This window comes from Athene noctua, chromosome 4, assembly GCF_965140245.1.
Source record: "Athene noctua chromosome 4, bAthNoc1.hap1.1, whole genome shotgun sequence".
Classification (NCBI taxonomy): domain Eukaryota; kingdom Metazoa; phylum Chordata; class Aves; order Strigiformes; family Strigidae; genus Athene; species Athene noctua.
This window is the reverse complement of record NC_134040.1, coordinates 2,035,797-2,052,833: the sequence shown is the minus strand read 5'-3', so window position 1 is coordinate 2,052,833 and position 17,037 is coordinate 2,035,797. Positions and strand designations below refer to the sequence as shown.

Sequence of the window (17,037 nt, the reverse complement as noted above, 5' to 3'; positions counted from 1 at the left end):
TCCTTCACCTACTCACTTTTTCTCTAGTTTCCCGTCTGGGCCGCATGCATCAACAGAGGTCGCTGGGAACTTTTATTCCTCTGAGGATTGCAGTCCCTCTGCCTCCCTAAGACATAAAGACCCGGAGGGAGAATCTCCAGCCAAAAGCGTTTGTGTCCCTGTTCCAGAAACTACTCCCCCATCACAAGGAGACCTTCCTCCTCCAGATGAGAAACCTGCTGTCCCTCCTCCTCCTCTCTCAGAGTGGGACGACACCTTCGATGCTTTTGCAACGAGCAGGCTCAAACCAGAACTGAAGAAGGAAAATTTCTTCGCTTCGGTGGCAGCAGAGGGCATGGCTTTCATCGACGATCCCGATGCAGCCAGCCCAACGGAAAGATCGGCCGAGCCGCCTTGCGAGAAAGGGACAAAAGTCTTTGAAAAGGCTGATTCGCAAATCGGTGGTGAAATGCCCACAGCTCTACGGTCTTGGACAAATTTCTCTGGTTTAGATGTGGGGGCAAACTTGGTGAGCACAACCCAGGAAGCGACCGTGATAGAGGATGTGCTGAGCCCCGTGTCTGCGGGGTCGATGGGAAGGAGGAGGAAGAGCAGCACACCCACGGTTTGGACAGCTGCCTTTGCAGCGGGAAATCCAGGAGAAAAAGAGGCTTCAACACCACTAACTGCTGAGAAGAGTGCTAGGGAGGAAGGGGACAGCAATGAGGAGGAACCCTCTAGTGCAGGGACAAACGGATGGATGACCATAGCCACTGAAACCGCTCCTGACCTGTCGGAGAGCACCCAGAGCGTGGCTGAGCGTGGGGCTCAGGAGAGCGCTTTCAGCCCGCGACCAGCCTTCCTGGGTGAAGGCGCCTTCGAGGCAAAAAATGGATCTCACGCTGCTGCTTGTGTGTTGCCCAGAAGCACCTTCAGCCCTGAGCTCGCCTCCGAAACCCTGGCAGGCAGCAACGTGGCAGCCGTGCCCCCGCGGGTGCTCACGGATGTGGCCTCACGACAGTTCCCCGTGGCCCCCGAGCCAGGAACGGAGCCCCAGGGTGCTGGCGGCGAGGAGGAAATGTTCGACATACGGACTTCGGTCTACCGGCTCCAGGCGAGCATGCGGCTCGAGGCCAGCGAAAGCCGCCTCAAACTCAGCTCAGACATTCGTGAGAGGCACGTCGTCCTCTCTCCGTGGACAGGAACCCGAGAGAGGGAGGACATGGCAGCTGGCTCGGCTGCGCCGCCCCCCAAACCTCCAAGGTGGTTTGCAGCCACGGGCAGCAGAGGGGATGGCAAAGAGGAGGAGGAGGAGGAGGGTTCTTGCGACGTGCAGCAAGGCAGCCAGGGGCCGTGGGAGGACACAGAGGGCCCAACGGCAGACGTGGAGCTGCCAAGGAGCCGCCTGAGCAGCGAGCCCTCCATCCCAGCCTCTCCCAGCCCGCCCACACCGGGAGCAGACGAAGCTGAAGCCAGGAGCGAGTTCCCAGTCTCCGAAGATGCCGAATCTGCCGGTGCAGACTCAGCAGCTAATTTGGAGGCGGGAGGTCACAAGCTGGCAGGAGGGGACATCTCTCTGGGGGAAGGACCGTCAGAGATGAATGAGACAGATGCAGCTGAGCAGTTTGAGACTTGCCCATTGAAGTTCTCCCTGGATGGCTTAGGCCAGTCGGGTGCGAAGGAGAGCTGGAGCCAGCCAGGTTTATCTCCTTCGATGGCCGAGCGGGAGGTGGCCTCCGAACAGGAGCCGTTCCCTGAGGAGCTCAGTACGTCGCGACTAAACCCGCCTTCCAAGCTAGACCCAGGCCAGTTGGAAATCTTCTGGACGGCTCTGGAAGAGCCGGAGGCAGCCGGTCACCCCACGGGCCTTGGCCCAGCGGCGCGACCCCAAAGGTTAGCGCGTGGCGAGAGACCACCCCAGCCAGAGCCAGTGTGGGGCGATGGCGAGGGACAGCACGGGCCAGCGGCCGGCCCCGCCGGGCAAGCGGGAGGCCAGCTTGAGCCTTGCACCCCCGTGACAGTGGCCGGCCCTCCCCGGGAGGCAGAGCAGGGCAGCCCCCCCGCCAGCGAGCCCGAGGGGCCGTGGCGCTGGTGCTCGGCAGAGAGCAGGATAGACTTCAAGAAAGCCGATTTCTGGAGGCCAGCTAGGGCGGAGGAGAGGTGCGAGCAGGACGCTTTGGCCCCGAGAAATCCCTTTGCTGCAGCGCTCAGCCCCAGTGCCCTGAGCAACCCCTTTGTGGAGAAGCCACCAGACCCCCTCCTCCCTGTTGGAGCTGTGCTGCCCGAAGGGCTTGGTCAGGGAGGCTTCAGCTTCACCCACCTCCGCGAGGAAGCCCTTGGGCAAGGCTTCTCGCCCACTAACCCCCCCAGGGACCCGCTAGGCCAAGCTCCTTTCCTGCATGACAGCCAGCCCTTGGCCTTCTCCACCCCTTTCCTTGTGGCTGCAACTAACCCTAAACAGTTTGATTTCCCTTCCCCTGTTGCGTGCCCCACGAGCAGCGGGGTCCCTGCCGCGACCAGCCGCGCAGCCGCCCAGCCCTGCCCTTTGCCGCAGTCCGGTGACACACAAGCTTCAGCGCTCGTGGTTTTGCCCAGGGAGACACAGCCAGCTGAGAAGCCCTTTTTCCAGCAGACAACCAGGTGAGCACTCCGGGGAAGGCGAAGGGGGTGTTATTTGGTAAAGGTGAACCCCGTCGTCCCTTCTGCTCTCAGCAGGGGGGGCCGATAAGTGCACCCTGGCTCGGGGGCAGCAGCTCACGGTTGTGCTGACCCCAAGGAGGCCGCTCCACGTGTTGCTGCAGGTCCTCTTCTCCCTCACCTTCCCGTGGTCCCAGAGAGTCCAGCCTGAACAGCCTTGGCTTTCTCGGATCACGGCGGGGAATGGCCACTGGTGTCCCGTGTTTGTCCTGCACGAGGGCAAACGCTTCGCCGCATCCAAGACCTGCCCCAGCTGAAAATTCAGCCACAGCAGAATTGCATCCACATTTCCCTCGATGCTAATTTTGGCTCCATCATCTTCCCTGTGCTTGCAAAATAGGTGCCTTTTCCACGCCTGCCAGGAGAGTTTCCAGCTGTTAATGCTCTCATGAGTTCCTTCATGGCATGTGCACAGCTACCGCCCCTTCCCTTTTCATTAATTCAGCTTTGGTTTCTTTCCTTTTTAAATGACCATCAGATACTAAAACCCTTCTTCTCTCCATAGCCAAAAATTAAAAAAAAGTTGCACCAGGGTGGTGGCAAAATACCACTTCCCCTTCCTGCTGCCGAGGTGCCCGTTGGTTGTGAAGCAAGTGGGATTTATTGGGATTTAATGGGAATGGGAAGGGGGGGACTGTGGTGGTGCAGCAGAGGAAAGAAGGGGCTGCTCCTCCTCCCAGATTAGTCTTGGGCTTATAGAAATGCTGGGAAGCAGAGAAAGGTGCTGAGTTTGGGGCGTGGAGTCTTGCTCTACGTCCTTCAGTTCATCCGGTTTTCCTGGTGCACCTTCCCCTGGTCTGCCTGGGCAGGAGAAGACGGTCCTGGGCTCACTCTGCCCAGAGTATCTCAGATCAAGCTCTTAGGGTTTACCCAGGGACATGGGTCTTCTAGCAGGGATTGATCAGCCTCACTTCTGTGACAGAAAGAGCTTCCTGGGAGACTGAAATGATAAAGACCCAGGAATAATATTGGTCATGGCCCTGGGGAGAGAGAGGGCAAGAGGATGGGCACATCGGAACTCAGCTGAGCTCCAGCCCTTCTGCGAGGGGATCCCTCCTTGGCTCGGGTGTGGGGCTGATGGGCAGAATGACCTCAGGAGCAAGAGATGGGTCTGTTAGCTGATTTTTTTTTTTTTTTCCTTTATTGAGGCCAGATCCTCAAATCATTAATTGGATTATTCATCTTCCAACAGATAACCTCATTCAAAAATTTCCAGGTAGAGGGTATACAGAAACCTCCTGAATATTTGGATGTTTGTTACGTTTCATGGAAAGAGAAGTGTCCTGCAATCCCAAAGGGTAAAATTAGGCCATGAGAGAAGCCTAGTCCCAGGGCTCTCCGTCAATAGTACGTGGTCACGGTCATCTTTGGGCTTGACTGTGCATCCACCACATCCACCCAAGGGCTGACTGGCCCATGGAGGAAAGTGGGCTTGGAGCTAAGTGCTGGCTTCTGTCAACCCACCTGAGAAGTCCTTGAACATCTCTGCTCTGGTTTTGCTACCTGTAAAACACGGATGTTTTGGATACTTGCTGTGATGGAAGAACCTTTGAAGAGTTACCGAGGTCTCTGTGAAGGCTCTGAGGTTCTGCAGTACTCTGTGAGACTGGGGAGATGTGACTATCACGGGGGAAGAGAGACAAGGTGGAAAGGCCCTTTTCAGGGTCCCCGTGGCAATGCTTGCCTTTCCTAGGATTATCTCCTGTTAGGACGGTCAGTAGCACCTTGACAAGAAGAGGTATGGTAGAAAAAAGGTGGAAGGACATGAGCCAGCAGTGTGCCCAGATGGCCAAGAAGGCCAGTGGCATCCTGGCTTGTGTCAGCAGGGACAGGGAAGGGATCTGAGCCCTGGGCTCGGCACTGGGGAGGCCGCCCCTCGGGGAGTGGGTTCAGTTCTGGGCCCCTCACCCCAAAAAGGCCATTGAATGACTCGAGCGTGGCCAGAGAAGGGCAACGGAGCTGGGGCAGGGTCTGGAGCACAGGTCTGCTGGGGAGCGGCTGGGGGAACTGGGGGGGGTTTAGTCTTCTCAAGCTTTTCCAACCAGGATGATTCTGTGGTTCTGTGAAGGAAAAAGCAAAGACTTTAAACTAAACTTAGAGCAGGCGTTAAAGCTTCGCTGGGACAAAGGTATCTTCCAACAGATACAGGAGGAGCTGGTACCTGGTGTGGATTATTGAGAGTCAGTTGTGCTGGGGTTATGTGACCTCAGGAAGGGTGGCAACAGGGTGTGGAGTCCCACATCCTCTTCCCAGGTGGCCAGAGTGGCTCTCTGCTGGTCACCTTGTTCAAGATGGCAAGTGGTAGCCATGTATATGGGAGTGACAGCAGCACCTCCCTTCTAGTCTGGCTGGGGCAGGGCCCGGTGACAGCGAGCTGGGAGGTTGTGTCCTCCTGGAACAGCTTCTCGTGCGCCAGATTTGAAGATGCAGCCGGGCACTGCGGAGTCTGGAAGAGCATGTGTTGGGATTGCGTCTGCAGATCCTGCCCCGCGCTCCTGCAGCGCTGCCACCGGGGCACGGCCGGTGCTCGGAGCATCCGCCGCAATGCTGGGGTGTACGGAGGCTCCCCGTTCCTCTCCCTGGGCTGGGGCAGGATGTTCACCGCTGGGAAGGTGCCTCTGGTCACATCCCCTGCTACGGGTGGGACCTACAGGACAGCCCGTGACAGCCCCCCGGGGCCGCCACCGCCTCGGAGGAGCCCGGGGGTTGTGCGGCTCCTTCCCCATCCCTCAGGACCAGACGTGGGACGTTGTGGCACTTGTGGGTGACAGGACTGGGGATGTCCGAGGTGGTATTGGCACACGCTGCTTTGTGCCTTCCCAATGTCAGGAGTGCAACAGAATCGTTCTCTTCTGAAAAACAAGGTTTTCAGGTTGAATCACATGCCAGTCTGTGATCCAGTTGGACTCCTCGGGGAGCCCACAGAGGTCTGGCCCTCAGGTGCTGCTGCAGGCACAGCAGCTTACCCAGGAGAGATTCATTTCCTTGGATTTGTTGTCTTGTTCTCTGTGAGCAGCATTTTAACGAGTTGGTAAAGACTTAATTTCCAAGTTGCTCTGAGGGAATCTCCCCAGTTTTCCCACTGTGCTCAGCAGTGAGCTCAGGAGCATTGGTGAAAGCTGTGCTGTGAGGCAGCAAGGCTTGTGCAGGGAGAGGGGCCAAGGCTGAGTCCCCCTCACCCTGAGCTCTGTCAGTTTGAACATGTGTTAAGCTTCATCACAGACTTATCTCCCCTCAGAGATGCAGGACTGGATTAGGCAGGCTGTCGGCATGAGCAGCTACTCTCCAGTTCACAGTCATTGACCAGTGGATGGAACCAGGTCCAGGTCCTTGGCAGATCCAGGAGGACTTCAGGCGTGGCTGTGAAGAGGCGTGAAGCAACCTCTGCTCCTCTGGAAGCACCCAGTGCCGACCGTCCTGGGGCGGGACGCAGGTGGAGCCGTGCTTTTGGACCCTCTCGGAGGGAGCAGAGCCCCCATGCTGCTCAGCAGGAGCCCCGCACACACCACCCTCTCAGCAGGAAAGACCAGGATAATGATTTTTAAAAAATACCTCATCCAGCTCTTCAGAAATTAATGTTTTCCCACTGGCAGTGGGGCTGAAAGCTGCCTGAGACCAAGATGTGCAACAGGAAATGTCACTCTGCTTTCAAAACGTGTCTGAGCTGTCGCAAGGCTGTTGCTGGTTTGCACTCCATAGAGTGGCTTTGCTCCTAAAGAAGTTCCTTTCAGAGGTTTAAAGTGGTTTGAATGTTCATGTTGGCCAGCCAGAGCCTACAGGCCTCTTGCTTCGGGGTGTCAGCGTCCCCCTTCCGCAGCCGTATGCTGGCCTCAGTCTCTGGGCTGGCTGCGGGGACGCCGCAGGGCTGCGTGAGGCCACGGTGGTGTGTGGGGCTGTTTCTCTTCAGGCGTGGCTGTGATGAGCCATCCTGGCGGCTCCCCAGCGGCTCTCCCTCATAGACACCGTGTTTTGGGGAACAGTACAAGTGTTACAGTGGTAGCAGAGCTGCCTTCCCCAGATCCTGCAGCAAAGCCAGCTCATTTTGGGCTAGGAAGGAGGCTAGTGGCGGTTCAAGCAAGCAAAGTCATTACTTCTGTTTTTTAAAGGACTCGGGAATGAGCAGTTTTTCAGGATCTCTGCATGGCCTCCAGTCTGGTTCGCCCTCACCCCATCTGAACGTTGTAGCAAACAGACAGTCGCTGGATTCAGCTGTGGGGCCGCTCGTAACGCGCCGTCACGGTGTTCGTGGCTCTGCCGGGGAAGGGTTTGGGCCGGGGTGGAGAATTCTTGAGGCTGATGTGCAGAACGGCGATTTCTCCAACCCCTGGCGCTGTCAGCAAACTCCCGCTCAGGTTCGTGGGATCCTGCTCCAGCTTTTCAAGCCACGCAAGAGCCCTGGGCTCTGTCCACGTGCATGGACGGCTCTGACGATCCTTTGGCTTGTTGGAGCTGGTCCGTGGCTACCATCGCTGTCTTCTCCTAGCGAGTGGATGAGAGGAGGCGTCATTGTGGTCGAAGAGGACTCGAGACTTGCCCTGTCAGCATGATGGGGAGGCTGCTGGGTACCTCCTGAGCCCACTGCCACTGACGAGGCACGAGGCCACCAGCCCTGAGGACTTGGGCCGCCCACTTGGTGCTTCCTGTGGTGCTCCCCAGCCTCACCCACCAGCTCAGACCTGCAGCAGGGTTGAAATGCCCCCCCCTCTGCTTTCAGAACGGAAAGAAAGCACTATCGAGCGCTTACAGCACAAGCTGGACTCGAGGGGGGACTGTCCCAGCCCAGCTGCTGGCTCACACAGTGACTGGGGGTGTTATTCCTCCCCCCACCACCCGTCCTACCAACACCCTGAGGTCCCCGTTTGCGAGGAGAGACTGCGCTTGCCCGTCTTGCTCGAGAACTGCTGCGAGTGAGACGTCCCCCTTCCCCTGCAGCGGTGTTTGGCCTCCCAGCAGGTGGGATCATCACCCTTTGCAGGGTGGCCGCGGCGTCTGACGAGTTCGGGGGCTTTGCAGAGCTCCCAGGTAGATTTTACAATCTCCTCACCCCAGGTGTGGCGCACGGGGTCTGCCTGGTCCTTGCAGGAAGGTAGCATCAGGTCACTTCTCTTTCCATCATGCTGAAAAACAAACATACTTTAAGCCCATAAATAATCTTTTGGGTGAAGAGTGAGGCAAAAATAAATGCAATTTCTCTGTAACTGACAGAGAAGGTGCATCCAAACAGCGTGTCCTCGCCCTCCCTTTTGGATAGCGAAGGGGAGACAAATTCTGTGGTGTCGTCCAGGCTCTTGGGCTGAGGCAGTGCAGGAACGGATGCACAATGGGCAGGAGCATCCCTGAAGCATCACTGGTGACCCCAGACACTCATTTGGGAGCTCCCAGGCCACAAAATGCCCCTCTGAGCTGTAGCAACCTCTGTTTATATTGGACCCGGGTTAAAGTTCCCCAGCACCTGGCAGCTGGGAGTTTTGTCCCACAGCCCTCTCGGTGTGGTCACGGGGCTGTGTTCTGTGTCTCCTGGGGCTCCTTAACTCACCTCTGGGCGGGAATGGTGCTGGAGCTGCGGGACACAGGCTCTCCTCTCCCTCCTCAGAGCAGGGGAGCTCTGAGCAACCCAAAGGAGGATGATGTAGCTGTGCGGAGCCGCTTAAATTTGCTAAGTGGGTCCCATCCCCATCAAACCCCTAGGGAGAGCCAGCAGAATCACTCCCCAGCTCGGGCGGGTGTTAACTGTCCAACCTCTTTGTTCTCCTCAGTCCTCACCCTGTGAAACCCATGAGCGCCGCAGTGCAAGAGGTCTCCAGTGAGAAGAAGCAGCAGCACAGGTCCAGCCTGACAACTGCACTGAGCAACGGCCTGGAGAAGCTGAAGACGGTCACCACGAGCAGCGTGCAGCCCGTGGCCCCGTCTTCTCACCTGGAGAAAACGGACTCCAAGAAGTTAAAGGTAGGAACCTACCACTGAGGGAAAAGCTGCCTTCCCGCCTGCTCGAGGTGTATCAGCACTAGTGTGGCCAGCAGGGACAGGGAAGGGATCTGAGCCCTGGGCTCGGCACTGGGGAGGCCGCCCCTCGGGGAGTGGGTTCAGTTCTGGGCCCCTCACCCCAAAAAGGCCATTGAATGACTCGAGCGTGGCCAGAGAAGGGCAACGGAGCTGGGGCAGGGTCTGGAGCACAGGTCTGCTGGGGAGCGGCTGGGGGAACTGGGGGGGTTCAGTCTGGAGCAGAGGAGGCTGAGGGGAGACCTCCTGGCCCTCTGCAACTCCCTGCCAGGAGGGGGCAGAGAGGGGGGATGAGTCTCTGGAGCCAAGGCCCCAGCGCCAGGCCCCGAGGGAATGGCCTCAAGCTGCCCAGGGCAGGGTCAGGCTGGCTCTGAGGAAGGATTTCTGTGCAGAAGGGGCTGTTGGGCGTTGGAATGGGCTGCCCAGGGCAGGGGGGAGTCCCCGGGATCCCTGGAGGGGTTGAAGAGTCGGGCTGAGCCAGCGCTGAGGGATCTGGGGGAGTTGGGAACGGTCAGGGGGAGGGTCATGCTTGGGCTGGAGGAGCTGCAAGGGCTTTTCCAACTGAGAGGATTCTGGGATTCTGAGGTGTTGTATAGTTGGTGACAGAGGTGTGGAAAACTGGTGGTGGAGGAGGTAGAACATGGATTAACCCTGACATCTGTGATCCTGGTTGCCCAGCCTCCTTCCGTCCTCCATGACCTGATCTCTGGACCTTCCCACCCCATCGTTCTCCCATTGCTTGCTTTGGTTTGGGGTTTTATTGTAGAGCGTGTGAGCAAATTCCTGCTTTTGCACAAGATGTGAAAGGTGGAGGGTGCAGTAGCTGCCTGATGGAAGTTTATGTTGTGGGTTACAAGCATCTCTGATTTTCTGGGGTGACATCTGTCTGGGTCCTGCTCCCCTGCTCTGCTTCAGCCTGTGGCAGCCCCAGCTCTGCTGGGAGACCTGACTCCCCCGGGGCTCTCATCCTCTGTGACCTCCTGAAGGGTTTTTTAATTCTCTCCTGCCATCATCCAGACCTGGATGCTGCTGGAGGCCTGGGGAAGAGGGAGCCCCCAGAAGGGGGGAGTAGCTAATGGCAGCCTCGTTATGCCTGGGTAATGGGCTCCCTTGTGCCCACGCCCTTAACTTCTAACTGTTGGCAGAGTTTCTGGGGAAACTGAGTGATTCACTCAGCTGGTAGAAGTGCTCCGCAGTCACCTCTGGCCGTCTGGAGGGGGCTGCCTTGGCCTGGATGTCCGGGTGGTTGGTCTGTCTCCGTTTTTTTTGCGTGGCACAAGGGAAGGGTGCTCTGTGAGGACAGGATGGGGTAGCTGCACTGTGTCTCGGGCTTATCAGAGTTGGGAAAAAGACACAGAAAATAGGATTGCTTTGGTTGTTGCTGCATCTTGCAAACATTAAAGGGAGCAGCGGTTTTCATTCGACTTGCTGAATGTTCCTCTCGGTTTCTACCACAGGATCCTGCCGTACTGGACCAGTCTGCCAAGTATTACCACTTGACCCATGATGAACTCATCCAGCTCCTGCTGCAGAGGGAGAAGGAGCTGAGCAAGAAGGAGGAACACATCCAGGAACTGGAGAACTACATCGACCAGCTGCTGGTGCGCATCATGGAACAGTCTCCCACGCTCCTCCAGATCCCGCTGGGGGAAAACACCACCAAGTAACCTCTCCCCAGAGACCAGCATCACTTGCTTAGAGCACTTCTCCAGTAAACACACTGCAAACGTCCCTGCACTCCCCCCTCCTCTTACAAGAGGGCTCCAGTGGCTTCTGTTCGCAGAGTTTAGCGGGAAAGGTTTTCTGCTCCTTCCCAGCCCAAGCTTATCCCCGCTCTGGCTCCAGGGAGCTCCAGGGTGCTGGGCTGTCGTGCACCCCGTGGGGAGGAGCAGAGCCCTTCGCGGGAGGCAGATGCCTCCTTTGGTTCCTGCTCTTGTGACCAAGTGGCATCTTCTCAGGCACTCATCCTGCCAGCGCTTTAAGCAGTCCGTGGACATCTGAGAGCTGGAAACCAACCACCTCGCCCATGTCTTCATCCTGCTCCTGCTGCTCTTCTGCCTGCGCTCTGCCCTGTCTCTTTTCTCTGCTGGCTGGTGTTAAACTGGTTGAGGACATCGGAACTCAGCAGCGGAGCCTGCTCAGAGGGCTGCAGAGGAAGGGGCTGCTCTTGGATACCCCCCCCCCCATTTTGCACCCCCAAATGAAGGGTCTCCGTCTGAAAAGCCAGCTCCGAGCTGTGCCAGTACCCGAGCATGCGGGAGATGCTACACGAAGCGACAGTCGGGGGCCTCAAGCCTGACTGCGAGCGGCGTCGCTGCCTTCGCTGCGTGCTCAGGGAGTCGCAGTCCTGCCTCGGTTACCCTCCGAGAACTGAACTGCCCAGACAGGAGAAGGGCCAGTGGTGGTTTGGGCGCCATCAATCCTGCAGCAGAGCTTCTCGCACACCTCCCAACCCGTCACCAGCCTGGCTGGCACCAGCGTGCGCCGGGGGGGGACACATTCCCCTAATGTATAAACCACAGGAATCGCTTTCTGCTGGCTGCACCCCACCATTGACTTTGCGTCGCCTTTCTCCACCCAACCAGAAAACGCCGTCGGGACCGAAGCTGGTGCGCAGAGAAGGAAGTCTGACCCCTGGCCACCTCTCCACATGACATCCCGCCAGCTCAGGCGCCCCTCAGACCCTCCCCGCCCAGTTCAATAACGGCCGCAGACCCCCTTCACGCCAGCGTTAGTGCCAAACCCCGTGCGAATTGTATCACATCTACGTGCCAGCGTCGGGTCTCTGGTGGCCTGGGCCCACCCTGAGGTGTTGTGGGCCACCCGCTCTCAGGAGCTGGGTGCTTCTTGCTGTTGAGTGACCATCCATAGGCCTCTGATTTCCGCAGATTAACAACTGTAGGTGATGTTAGCCTGAGGCTGGCAGCACAGCTTTTGATTGGGGGATGCTGGGGAAGGGTGTAGAAAGAGCGTTGCTCCCTCTCTTGTTCCGCCAGGATTTTGGCTAGAGAAGGTGCCCGTGCAGGTGGAGGGTCCTTGGGGTGGGACTTGAGCTGTCAGGCATCTTCTCTCCCCTGTAGATCTTCCAAAGTTACTGGATTCTTTTAAAGCCTTCATATTCTTTTCTCTTTACTTGCTTCTATACCATGACTTCAAAAAACTGTGCCTTTCGCAATAGGGCAATAGCAGATTCCCAGCCAGACAGGCTCTGAGATCCCAACTCTCAGTTCAACGCAACCTGTTTGGGCCACTTTCTCTCCTGTTTGCTTGCTGCTCCAAACCAAGGGAGTTTAATTTTAAATGCAGATGGTGGAGCCTTCCTGCCCCTGCGTGCAGGTTGCTGTTGGCCTTTGGCAGGAGCTGCGCACGGGCAGCTCGCGTGCTGTGGGAGGTAGAGCTTGAGAGATGACACCGAGGGAAGAGCGGGCCAAACATTCCGAGACAAAACAGAGCTGGATAAAGTCACTATTGGGTGGTGCTGGAGGTCTGAGGTTGGAGAAGTGGGCTGTCAGGGTAAGAGCTGCCGGGAGAAATGGAGATTGGTGGTGCTGTCAGTGAGGATGTCTGATCATACCTGGCCTGTAGACATCGTACAGGAGGAGGAGTTGTCACCTGGGGAGAGACCAGCCACGAGCTGTTTGTTCCTACTCGACTTTGCCCCTTGGGGGAAGTAATCCCGGGCTTTGCGCTCCCCTGTGCCTGTCTCCATGTTCCTCCTCCCTCTGCGCGTCTCAGCTGCGGGTCGTTTCTGGTGTCAGATGTGAGGGTCTGAGGGAAGGTGTTTCTACCATTTTAGAAAGTACCAGAAGCTTCTCTCTGCTTATATAATCAAAAGATCCCGTGGCCTGAGAGCTCGATTCCCTTTCCGAGTGCCTGTCTGTGGTGGAGAAGCTCTCCCTTTGACCTGGCAGCAGGCAGGGGCAAGCTGTGGCCAGCCAGAATACAGCCCAGTGGCAGCCGAGCGCCGTGGCACGGGGCGGGGGCGCAGAGGGAACGCTGAGGCTTACGCCGGGCGGGCGTGAGGGAGGCGTAGAGCTGAAATCTCCCACGAGAGCCGGGGGCCCGCGCTGGCTCTCTGCTCCCTGAAAAACAGCTTCTTCCCGGGGCTTCTCCCCCGGCGGCGATGGGCGCTGTAGGTGCTCCCCACACAAGTGCCAGTTTATAAGGATCTTGCTGCACCTCCTCTCTGCTTTCTCCCCCTCCTCTTCCATCACGTTTCACCGCCTCCCTGATCCTCTTGCTGCCTTAGTCAGCTCTGCCTTTTTTTTTTTTTTTCCTTCCTTCCAAAGCTTGAATGTTTTGCACTTGAATATCTGAAGTGAATCTCAGAGCTACAGCAGGCTGTATCGGGTGTACGGCCTTTTCAGCAATACGTGCTTCCTCCCACGACCTGCCTCCCTTGCGACGCAGCCCCCGAACTGCCTGCCACCGCGGGAGCCCGCGCCGGCTCCGAGGAGGCTGCAGCAAGCTGAGCTAAAACGCTCTTGCCTTGCCTTTGCGATAGCAGAGCAGCTCCGAAGGCTGAGGCGGGGGGTACCTCGGCATCCCATATCAGACAGGGGGAGCTATGGAAAAAAAAACAAGCGGTGGCAACAGCCACGGCTGCCCTGATGTTTCGTGTCTGTCCTCGAGCGTTTCGAAGTTCAGCGGCATCTACAATTGTGCTTAGGAAGAGGCGTCTTAAAGATGCTTCTGTCTTTGTTCTGTGTTTCTTCACGCCGCTGTCCTGAAAATGTGATCTTTTTTTTTTTTTTCCCCCCACCACACAGTTTTTATTCTCTGCATAAGAGCAAGCAGCTTGGCTACGCCACACGACAGCACTGAAGCCACAGTCTGTATCATTTTTTTGTTAAAACCTCAAAGTTACAAGAGGGAAATTGTTTTGAGGACCTAGATGTTTTCTCGTAGAGGGGGGATGAGAAAAAGAAGTGGGGGAAAATGTTCTCAAGTTACTTGTGTCCCAAATCTCCATATTTAGTGATTTATTTGCAAAACCAGGGAGGCGTGAGCAGCGCTTCTGGCCAGTGCACGGCGCAACACGCCGAGGTCCGTCGCTCTTTGCTGTACCCAGCCTCGTGCTGACAAAAGGGTTTTGAGGGGCCAGCGGCAGCTTTTTCACTGGTTCCGTTTTAAACATGGCCATAACAATTCCTCTGTATTTTGCCTCCTGGTCTGTCTTTCTCTTTCCATGCTCAGGCTGTTTCACAAGGTCTTCCACAGGGTGCTGTTGCTTGCAGCTGTGCTCTGCTTTTGTTGTCAGCCCACAACTGGGTTTCTTGCTTTTCAAGAACTCTTGACCAAGTGATTTCTTTTTGCCTTGACTGGTCCTTCTGACCCAGAGTCACAGGCCAGAAGAACCACCAAGGTGTATCCTTAAACTGGAACAAACCTGAAGGGATGTGGAGACTCGAGTGTCACGTAGACTCAGCCTTATGACCTGTCTGTGAAGAAACCACCGTGTGTTCTGTGTTACAAACGTGGGGTGGAGAAACATCCCTAAATGAGAGAGAGAAGCGTTGGGGGGGTTTTGGAGTTGTTGATTTCCCTGTGCTTCTTGTACGCAGGAAGTGGGTTCTGTGTGTTTCATGTTTTAATAGTTGCAACTAATGTTTATAAAGAGCTTGTTATTTACGTTTTAAGCACTTTAAAAAAAAAAAATAAAAGTTGTTCAAGCTGTTCCTAGATACTTCTTGATTTATTGACAACAGCGTCTGTGCTTACAGCACTTGGACAGGGAGTGACATTTTCTCTGTTTATTTTCTGAAGCAGGATGACTGTGTCCAACTTCTCCGGCAGCATTTCCAGCTTCATTAACAGCCCCCAAGCACCCGCCGCCGTGCGGGGGGGGTGGTGGTGCTGGAGGGTTACCTTCAGTTCCCAGTGCACCCCGGGGGGTTTAAGCTCCCCTGGCTTTTCTCGAGTGTGCTGATTCTGCCCCTGCATAGGAGGAAGGTAAAGCTGATTATTGCATTCCTGAGGATTTGTGGAAAAGCAGCAGCTGAGGAGAGGAGAGACCCCACGCTGGAGGAAGAAGAAAGCTGGTGGCGGACACCGGAGGATTCAGCCCCTGGGTGCTGGTGAGGAAACGCGGCTCCGTCAGTGCTGCTGATGGGAACAGGCAGCTTTTGTTGCTCTTTGTGGGCACAAACCCCACGTTTCTGCCCCAACGTGCAGCACACCTGGCTCAGTGCAGGACCCATCCCCAGGCGAGCCCTCGGCCTCCCGCTGCACTAATCCCACCCACCCGCTTCACCGCTCGGCTGTTTTCCTTCTCAAGGCCTGCTGCTTGCTTCATTCATGCCTTTTCCTTCAAACCCCAAAATGAACTCCCCTTAGGCTTTGGTACATGACTGCTGCTCCAACAGAAGAATTTTGTTAGTGCTAATCCTGGTTTATTTTTCATCCAGCTGGATCACGGACTGTTACCTAGCTCAGCAGCACTCTGGGGGCATCGTGTTAGCCCCCAGAGCCTGGATGGGCTGGGGGCGAGGGGCAACATCTGACACGCTGCTTTGCAGGGTCGGGGTGCTGAACTCTGTCCCCCCGAAAGGCTCCTAAGGAAAGGCAGCCTGAAACGTCGGAGCTTGCGTGGGCTTCCCCTGGCTGCAGAGGCACGGAGAAAGCAGCAGTCGCTGGGAGGCTGCGGGAGCGGGAATCCATCGAGGAAGAAAAAGATTTTAAGACCACGGTCCTGCTAAAACTGCCGTGCGAGATTACATTGGATGCCTCTGCCTGCTTGAAAGCTTAAGCAGAGGTTTAGGACCGATGCAAATAATCCTCGTCCCTGCAGGAAAAACTGGCTGGGTTTGTTGTTCGAAGCTGCCCGCCGCAAGTTTTCTTAAAAATCTGGCTTTACAGATGGAAGCCGACAAGAAATGTTCCTGTGACTTTCTCCCTGAGCCAGCAGCGCAGCCCTGCACCCAGCTGTCACGTGTGGGGCGGCCGTCTGAGACCCCCAAATCTCCCTCAGTGTTTAGAGGAGCTCGCTCAACGGCAGGGGGGCTTGTTCCCCCCCCTCCCCAAAACGGAAAGAAACGTCAATGTTGACTTAACAGTCGCTGATCTGGGGAAGCAACCCCTCCTCCTTCTTCCCCAAACCAGGGAAATGCGAGTTGTCAGTCTAAATGGATCTGGTTAGATTGATATCAGCCAAAGAATTGATATTCTTTCTGGTATTTAACCAAAAAAGTGATAGTCTTATGTCACTCCAAATGTGGTTTTAGATAAACAGATTCTCTCCCCTCTGTTGTTACAAAACATTTCGTGTGTCAACATTAGGGATTGTATCAATTATCTGGCTCTAGCTGTAATGGGAGGGAGGGGGATTTCCTTTGGGTAGAGACAGAGAGATTTGGGTTATCATCCATATTTATTGAGAGCCCTCATGATTTTTCCCCGTTTACTTTTGAGAAGTATGGGATGAAACCTTTACAAAAAGACAAGTTGCTTTGCGAAGCATTTATCACAGCAAAACGATTTTATTTTTCCTTTTAAGACAGCGTTAGGGCTCCAGGCGGTGTTAGACCCTGCCCAGAAGAAAGCAAACCCGAAGGACACGCAGTTCTTCAGGATGAAGATCGACGTGGTGCCGTGAGCGGAGGGATAAGAAGGGCAGCGGTAAAATGTAGCTGCAAGCGCCGTGGTTGTGCTGGGGGGGGGTCACAAGGAGGTTTCAGGCGTGTGAAGCCCTGTCCTGGTCGCAGGGCTGGAGCAGCAGGCAGCGAGCGCTCCCCGCTCTGCGCTGCAGCCACCTTTAATTAAATAAGCAAACCATTAACTCAGAGGATAGATTTGTTGTTGGACCTGATCTTGGCTCATCCTCTGTCTGTTCCTGAAGAGTCTCATGTTTTTCTTGGCATTTTCATGGCACAAGGCTCAGGGCACGGCATGAGCTCCCTGCCTGGGTGGGAGCTGATGGAACCTCTCGCCCACCGACCGCCCAGCTGCAGTGGGCCAAGCACTTCGGACACGACCAGAGGTATCACACTTGTGGCAGGCTCTGTGCCGGGCCCCTTTGCTGCCCCTTTTCTACCCAAAGCCGCAGGAGATCTGAGGTTCAGCGAAGAGGATTAGTGGTGTATTAGCCTAAAACCAGAAATTGGTTTTGCCGACAGAAAGAGACCAGGGGAAAAAAAAAAATCAGCATCATACCCATAAATATCCAAAAATCCACTAGAGCAGCAGCATCCTCACAGCAAAATGTTGTGATGTTCATATTTTTCCCTGCATAGCGAAAAATAAGGGATATTTTTTTTCCAGGTATATTGTTTAATACCTCTTTAGATGGAAAACCTGTTTCTGATCTGCTCTGTAATCTGTTGTCTTTACTAGTGCTGCGCCCAAGCCTTCCTCTTAGACCCT

The 17,037-nt window shown here is 55.9% G+C and overlaps 1 protein-coding gene across 5 annotated transcripts in view; it reads left to right on the top strand.

Moving 5' to 3' along the window:
• RAB11FIP5 (RAB11 family interacting protein 5) overlaps positions 1 to 14,353 on the top strand; it is a 46,122-nt gene extending 31,769 nt beyond the window's left edge. For 2 of the 5 annotated variants that reach the window (XM_074904240.1, XM_074904242.1), the window contains exons 4-7: positions 28 to 1,872; positions 2,479 to 2,619; positions 8,433 to 8,622; positions 10,134 to 14,353. In XM_074904240.1, coding sequence (XP_074760341.1) covers positions 28 to 1,872; positions 2,479 to 2,619; positions 8,433 to 8,622; positions 10,134 to 10,343 — 2,386 coding nt within the window. In that variant the 3' untranslated portion in view covers positions 10,344 to 14,353. Of the gene's footprint in view, positions 1 to 27; positions 2,620 to 8,432; positions 8,623 to 10,133 lie in introns of all 5 variants that reach the window. The other 3 variants (XM_074904241.1, XM_074904238.1, XM_074904243.1) reach the window with 3 other exon arrangements.
• The last annotated feature ends 2,684 nt before the right edge of the window (positions 14,354 to 17,037 follow it).